This window comes from Adiantum capillus-veneris, chromosome 5, assembly GCF_014529385.1.
Source record: "Adiantum capillus-veneris isolate H3 chromosome 5, ASM1452938v2, whole genome shotgun sequence".
Taxonomy (NCBI): Eukaryota; Viridiplantae; Streptophyta; class Polypodiopsida; order Polypodiales; family Pteridaceae; genus Adiantum; species Adiantum capillus-veneris.
In genome coordinates, this window is record NC_140935.1 from 1,285,805 (window position 1) to 1,293,449 (window position 7,645).

Genomic DNA, 7,645 nt, shown 5'->3' on the forward strand with positions numbered 1-7,645 from the left:
TCGGCATAGTCCCATTGCATCAGTCCATTGCATACGCATTGTACACCTTTGTGCAATCAAAGTTAGACCACTCTCGCCGACGAGAGCGGGGCCTTCGAAGGAGGGTTTTACAACCTTGGGTGTCGTATCTCTTTTCTCTCCTTCTCTCAGTCTCATTCACTTGCACGCACAATATCCACTCACTTTGTTCGTGATCATAGCACTCTCCATAAGACGGAAGGCTCTCTCCTTCCCTAAGAACTAAAAGGAACCTTCAGCAATAAAGATCACTAATCTTGAGAAAATACAACATTCATTCCGCTGCACCTTACATTAATGAGAGAGTGCAATGGACACAAACAAAGTGGATGGACACTGTGAATGGAAGTGTATGAGACTGAGAGATAAAGAGAGAAGAGAATACGACATCAAAAAGTTGTAAAACCCTCCTCCGAAGGCCCCATTCTCGAGAGTGATCTACTTATGATTGCACAAATCTCTACAATGCTTGGACTTGCCGACGATGTCGACGACGATGAGGACAACGACGAGACGGGCTGAAATCTGAAAACGATAAGGGCTGAAATCTGCAAATCTTTATCTGCTGAATTCTGACTCTATGTCGGTGACGATGTCGATGACGATGGTACGACGACGATGCGCTGAAAATGCAGATGCTGAAATCTGCGTTTTCCGGGCTGAAACTGTAAACCTTGCGGAAATTGTCTGTGCGGCGAGGATCTGCTGCGGGAAGGTGAGATCTGCGAGGTTCGGGACTTGATCTGCGGTGTCTAAGGGCTGAAAACTGAAAACGCTGATGCTTCTTGGTGTTCCGTCGCGGTGAATCTGCAAAACACTGGGGCTGATCTGCAAATCAAAAACGCTAGGGCTGAAAATGGTTTTGTTGTCGCCGGATGTTCTGCAAATGCAAAACGCTAGGCTCATCTGCTGTGTCGTGATGACGCCGGGCTGATTTGCTGTGCACAAATCGCCAAGGCTGGTCTTGTAGATGAAAAACGCTAGGGTTGTCCTGCTGATGCAGAAAACGCTAGGCCTCTTGGGTTCTGCTAAGAAGTTGCCTGTTGAGCGAGGCTCCTGCTGCCTCTTCTGCAAGAAAGTGCTAGCTCTAGTTTGCTTATATACAAACTTAGCTAAATTGCCCTACCTACTTTCCAACAAAAGTCACTTAAAAAAAATAAGTGAAAAATGTCAAAAATAGGGAAAATAGGCCTATGCATTGTGAAAATGCTACTGATGGGATCTGACTGGAATCTGATAGTCATGTTGTGTGCAACCAAAGGATATGAAACTAATCTAAGTGTCTGGAAATGCACGGTCTGCGAACAGACTCACAAAATTGCCAGATCACTTCTTATTCTAGACTGACTTGACTGAACTGAACCCTGATCATGCTGTAGCTTGTCCACGGACACAGGGTTGGATGTGTCACGTGACATCCCCTCCTTTTCAAAGTGAGGTACTGGTACCAAACTGTATGGCGTCGAGGGAGATCGCCAATAGCATCCGGAATCCTGGAAGGGACTCTTCGCCGGCCCACTCTCATGTGTGGGTTGTGCAGTACTTGAACTTCATAAAGGTCTGCAACGCTTGCTTCTTTGGGCCGCGCCGAAAGCCACACAAAGTCGTTTGTGGCTCCTTCAATGCTTCAACTTCGTCAAGAGTCATGCTTCTTTCTTCTTCAAGAATCTCCATGGCTGAAAATTCATGAAACCATTTCCAACACAAAACCATGAACATACCTATTCCATGTAAAGTGCAATGTAGATGAACAAAGACACGGAGTGCCAAACCGTTCACCACACACGCAAACAATGAGATTGAATCTTTCTCTTCTGATCTAAAGCAATCAACTGTGGCAATTCACAACGAAAATCCCCATGCTTAGTGCTCATACTTTCATGTGCTCTTTCTACAACTGTGTCATGCCAAAGAAGAGACATGGAATTTGACTTCCTTGAATGCATACTTTTTAGCTTTTGATGAAAAATCCGCATACATTTGTGCTCATTCATGAGTGAAACGTGCTCAACGTACAATATGTCATGCCTAGGAAAAGGGATCACATAAAGACGCTGACAAAAATACAGGAAAGATCACGAATGAAACACTCGAACAATGCGTGCGTATGAATCATGCGAACACATAATACTTCCTGTGAGGGTTCTTTGGACATAGGCTCGAGAGCCAAGATCGGTTCGTCCTGAGGGGGTTCTTTGGACCTAGGCTCGAGAGCCAAGATCGGTTCTCCGTGACTAATCGAATCTGCAATGAGGTTAGCTTCACCAGCGAAAGTATCAACTAACACATCATCCTTGTGAACCAAGGTTGTAAGGTACGTAGTATTCGGTACATGTTCGATACGTACTGTACGTTGTACCGTATGGATTGGGCCATAAGGTACGTAAAATTCGTCGTATATTTTTTAAAAGCTAAAAATACAAAGAATTTCAAATTTATATACAACCTATCTAGTTTAAAAACACTGCACAATACTTAAACATAGCCACAACTTTCAAAAAACACTTAAAATCACCCCACAAGTTAAGTAACCGCTACAATCGAGTCCAGACCACATGGCATAGTGTAGGTCAAAAGTACATAACTGAATGTTGAATCCTGATACAAAAATAACATAGTCACTCAATAAAGAGTCTGGGTGGCTCAAGCAACAAAATAAAAAGCATAAATGAGTCATGACAAATGTCCAAGTCCCAAGATCCAAAGCACTGGGCAATCACTAGTAAGTACTACTCAAAATCATCATCAGAGGCAGAGAGCATGTCTCCATCTGTCAAGACATTGCCCTCATCATCATAATCGGGCTCTCTCTCCTCTGGCACAGATGCTAGGGATGCATCACCCTCATCTGGATCATCAGCCTCTGAACTCTGGGTGTGGATGAGTCGAACAACCTCATTGGCTCATCTACGAGTAGGCCGAACGGGTAACTTTCCTCTGCGAATGCTCTCTGTGTGCAACCTCTGGATCTGCAGCAGCAATGCGAAGAGGAATACTGTAAGCTCGAGAGCGAGATCTAGTGACCCGGCGATCCACGCTCTCTAGCTCCCTGTGCAACTCTCGAAGGATCTCCTCCTGCTCATCTCTAATTCGTGCATCGACCTCCTCCGCAGTAGGATCTGCCACCATCTTCAACTCTGTGGGATCCACCTACAATGACAAGACAAAACATAGTCCATGATTCAACACTGTCTTTTGATCATTGACTTGTTTTCATAAATGTGCATGTAAATCTCACTTGCTTGGGTGTCCCCAAGGCATGAAAGCTGCGCACAAGCCGCATGTTAGCACGGCAATAAACCAGTCTCTCTAACTACTTGGTGCTCAGACGATTGCAGATCTTCGTGTGAATAAGAGAGTATGCACTCCAATTGCGCTCGCATGCCCCAGCTGAGCAATCCTACAGCAATTCAAATTGCGAACACTCATGGGTCACAAGTGTCACGTATGACAATATAGATTCATCATTCAATAATTATAAATTATAATTCGGACTTCAGTATTCACCTGAGAAAGGATGCGCAATGCAAGGTGGCACAACTTGGGAAGGCCCTGGCGTCCATAGTTCTGCCACCATGTTAAAGGAAGCTTGGTAGCTTCCTTTCTCAATGCTACGGACCGCACAAAGGTGGGTCCTAAACTGTTCATGTAGCTACTCATCTCTGAATCCAGAATCAATTGCTCATCCTCATCATATATAATGTTCAGATATTCAGAGCGTAGTGTGAGCAATGAAGCCTCCTCAAACAATTCTTGGCTCTTGTAGAGAGGATGGAGAACTGCAGCCATCCCATGGATGGGACGACGCATGAACTGCCATCGAGTCTCTACAATAGCCAAAATATCATCATGACTGCAAACAAAATAGTCATAGTATGTGTTTTGAAAAATTATAAATAGACATGTCACGTGAGGACATTAGAGCACTTTGTAGTTTGTACTTACCGATCCTATGTCAATGAGGTACATCCAGAAATGTGTGTCTTCATCTGCATAAACAAATGATACACCAACCCAAGTGTAGAGCCCTCCATGTCTGTGACCCGTAGTAGTACATACAATGGCTGTAGAGCCACTGCCAAGGACTGCACCTGTGTCCAGAAGGTCTCATCAAGAACCTTTCTTTGAATGTACTTGGTCGCTTCTAAGTGAGCGTGGTGCATCAATCTCCACTTTGGATCCACAATTGTCTGCAACAGTGGATCTCTCAATCTGAACAGCCTCTGAAGCACCAGATACATGTATGCAAATCTGGTCTTCGAGGGACGCACCATGTCTATTGTGCTGTGGCTCCTGAAGATTGCCAAGGCCTAGTGTTTTTTGCGGAAAAAAGTGGTAAGCTTGGACGCATCAGACACTGTAGGCTGCACCCAGGGAAGTTTGCCTATGTTCTCCATGAGAAGGTCTAGGCAATGTGCAGCGCATGGTGTCCACACAATGTGCTTGAACTCAACCTCCACCATATCCCCCATGGCCTTGCAATTGGAGGCATTATCAGTGACCACCACCTACAATGAGTCATGACAAGATATTAAATAAGTGTGGACATTATTACGTTGGACAATGTATGCAAAATTCAAATGTGCATGCCACATGGTCAGGAATCAGTATCTACCTGCACGACGTTCTTCTCCCCAACCTCCTTGATGGCCTGGCGAATATGTTTGAAGATGAACGCCGCAGAAATGCGTTCTCCAGCTTTCCTTGCATCCACGGCTCGTAAGAAGTATGTGCCCAAGCAGCAGGAAACAAGGATATTGATAATGTGGCGCCTCTGCGTGTCACTCCATCCATCAGAAAGAATAGTGCATCCAAAAAAAAAAAATTCCGAGAAAAAGATCCTTCTATTAGTTAATGAAAACTGCCCATAGGGCTACAACCACCTCTGCAAGAGAGGGCTATAACAAACATGATGGGGAGACTCTCCCAATGAAAGAACAGCATATATACAATGAGGCTAAATCAAGAGATGGGAGGAGGGAAGAGCCACACAGGTGGACGGTAGTGCCATCTGAGCACACCCTGGACAATGGTGTAGAAAGGCCCAGGGCGCCAGAGTCGAAGGAAAGCCTCGCGGCGCTCCCGCATGCGGTCGGAGCTGCCCTGTAGTCCCTCAAGCTGTCCTCTGAGAGTATGGATCAGCTCTAGCCAAAGGTCACGAACAGTCTCTGCTGGTGGCACAGGGCGAGCCTCAAAGATGCGGAAACAGCGGGCCCGCCATATGAACCAAAGTGTCAGGCCACTGATTAGCTCCCAATACTCCTCTCTCTCACTGCACCACTCCTGTGGAGTAAGCTCTGTAGCAGACTGGAGTGTAGGTTGCCCCCCCTGTATCACTATCATCCTGCTGGTGGAAGATAGCTCAAACTGAAGTGTCGGGCCCGTGAGAGTGGACCAAGCCGCTGCCCCCCAAGTGTACTGTCTAGCCGTGGAGAGAGTAGGCATCAGCCGAAGAACTCGTAGCCAGTGGCCACACCTGCTGGGCCGAGGGACAGTCCCAAAGACAGTGACGATGACTCTCCACCAAATGGTCACAGGCTGCACATGCGGCCGAGAGACCACTATGCACTAGCCAACTCCCTACTGCTGTAGCTCTGTGTGCGACCAGCCACTGAAACAAGGTAACGCGCCTCGGCTGTCTAGAGTCCCACAGCCTCTTCCAAAAGGCTGCCAAGAACTCGATTGTGAGGCCCTCCTCCTGCCAATGACGTGCTGCAGCGGGGCGGGCCTCTCTCTGTGCTGCAAGTATATGACGTCCAAGCCGAACAGTGTACTGAAAGAAAGGGACTCCTGGGTGGTCTGCAGAAGAGAAGGGGTCCCTCCATAGCCACTCACCAGGATCCCACTGTACTCGTGTCAATGGACAACACTCCCAAGCCCATAGCCTCCAGTGTCCAATCTCAGAGCTGCTGGGTCAGGGTCTATGACGCAAGTCCTCCCACAGATGCCCACAACTCGGATCCTCTGGAAACAGCACTTTGCTACCTGCGGGGCCTCTACTGCAACTCGCTGTAGTCGTCCCCCACCCTGAAGCTCGAAGAACAGGGCTAGGACAGTCTCTGAGCAGGCCCTGACTGAAATGAGAACCTCCAGTCGTGTGAAGGCTCCCATCCACCGGGGTGCTACTGGCTCAAGAGGCGTGAGCCACTCAGCTGGAACTGACTCTGAGATGTCCTGACACATGCTTTGCACCCCTCTCATGCCCTGTAGCTGGAAACCCTGCACCTCCTCTGACAAACGTATGAACTCTAGCCAGTCACCTAGAGAGCGCACTGGACCTGCTGCCATGGGACCCAGGAAACATGAGGCCAACTACCAACCAAGTGGCCTCTCTGAGTGCTAACCATGGGGTTCCACATGAGGGGCTGTCGTAGGCGCTCCTCCGTGCACATCGGTTGTCACTGCTCCAGGCCACGCCGTAAGAGCTCCCAAGATCGAAGCAAACTCACAACGAAGCGGTCCTCCAGTCTCCTGCTCAAACCAACTTTGCGCATCTTTGTAAAGATCCATCTGGTCGAAGGTTGCCAAGGGCCTCCTGACTGAGGCACCCTGGTACGAAGCCTCTGCAGCAAGAACTCCTTCCAGGGCTCCTCACTTGGAAGAAGTCCTCTGACTATGAACTTCCCAAGAAGGGCTCTGCTCTGCTATGCTGGATCAATGATCCCAAGCCCTCCCGGTGAACAAGGAAGCGTGATGACCGGCCAAGCCACCTTGGCTCGGGCTATCTGAGTGTCACGTCCTGACCAAAGGAAGTTCCTGATCAGCCTCTCTACCTGGCTGCTACAAGAACTCAAGAAGGTCCAGCAGGAAGTGATGTACCACATAGTCGCCAACAACACCTGGTTGGTAACTACTACTCTACCAACCAAAGAAAGACGTGCTGAGCTCCAATGTAACAACTTTCTCCTGATGGAAAGGAGAAGGGGAGCAATCTGCTGCTCGGGAGACAAGTCCAAACCAACCTGACAACCCAAGTACCGAACTGCAGTCCCTGGGAGAATCCACCTGAAACCCTCTCCTGGCATCCAATCTAGCGCAGGAGCACTACCAACCGAGAAAGCCACTGTCTTTCTCCAGTTGATCAGTGCGCCCGATGCACAACAGAAGGTCTCCAAAGCCTGCTCACATCTGTGTAGATTATCCTCCTGGCCATCTAAGTACAAGGCTGAGTCATCGGCAAACTCAGCGTCCAATAGCTCATCTCCCCGAATAGGGAGTGCTAAGCCCCGTAGACCAACCTGCTGTGACACCAATACTCTGCTCATTGCCTCCGCATAGAATAGAAAGAGAAAGGGGGCAAGAGGACAGCCTTGTTTGACCGAGCGTGTAAGCATGAAGCGATCACCTGTCACAAAGTGATGACGTGGCGGACATCAGAAACCCTAATTTCTGCCAAAAACCCTAAAATTCCTGCAAACCCTAATTTTTGCCAAAAACCCTAAATTCCGGAAATCGCGGAGGCGGATTATTATAAATTTTAAAAAAAAATTATTTTTTTTTCTTTTGGGAAAATAATGAGCGACGCGAATTTTGCTTTTGCTTTTTTTTTTTTTTTTTTTAAAAGAGAAAAGACTCTCTAAGAGAGAGAGAGAACTGATGCTTTAGATTTTAAAAGCTTTTGGGGCTC

The 7,645-nt window shown here is 47.7% G+C and overlaps 1 protein-coding gene across 1 annotated transcript; it reads right to left on the reverse strand.

Moving 5' to 3' along the window:
* Positions 1-3,288: 3,288 nt before the first annotated feature.
* On the reverse strand, positions 3,289-3,828 carry LOC147456771 (uncharacterized). The gene is made up of 2 exons (XM_086511909.1): positions 3,526-3,828; positions 3,289-3,418 (listed from the first exon to the last, which is right to left on the reverse strand). Exons 1-2 carry the CDS (start codon positions 3,826-3,828, stop codon positions 3,332-3,334), a joined length of 390 nt encoding a protein of 129 aa, XP_086368035.1. The 3' UTR covers positions 3,289-3,331.
* Between the last annotated feature and the right edge of the window lie 3,817 nt (positions 3,829-7,645).

What these genes read in the sequence shown, in the direction of transcription:
- LOC147456771 (XM_086511909.1), bottom strand. Translation starts at nt 3,828, where the DNA reads ATGCGTCGTCCCATCCATGGGATGGCTGCAGTTCTCCATCCTCTCTAC. An exon ending in CATTGCGCATCCTTTCTCAG is followed by an intron (nt 3,419 to 3,525) that starts GTGAATACTGAA and finishes GAATTGCTGTAG; the next exon opens with GATTGCTCAGCTGGGGCATG.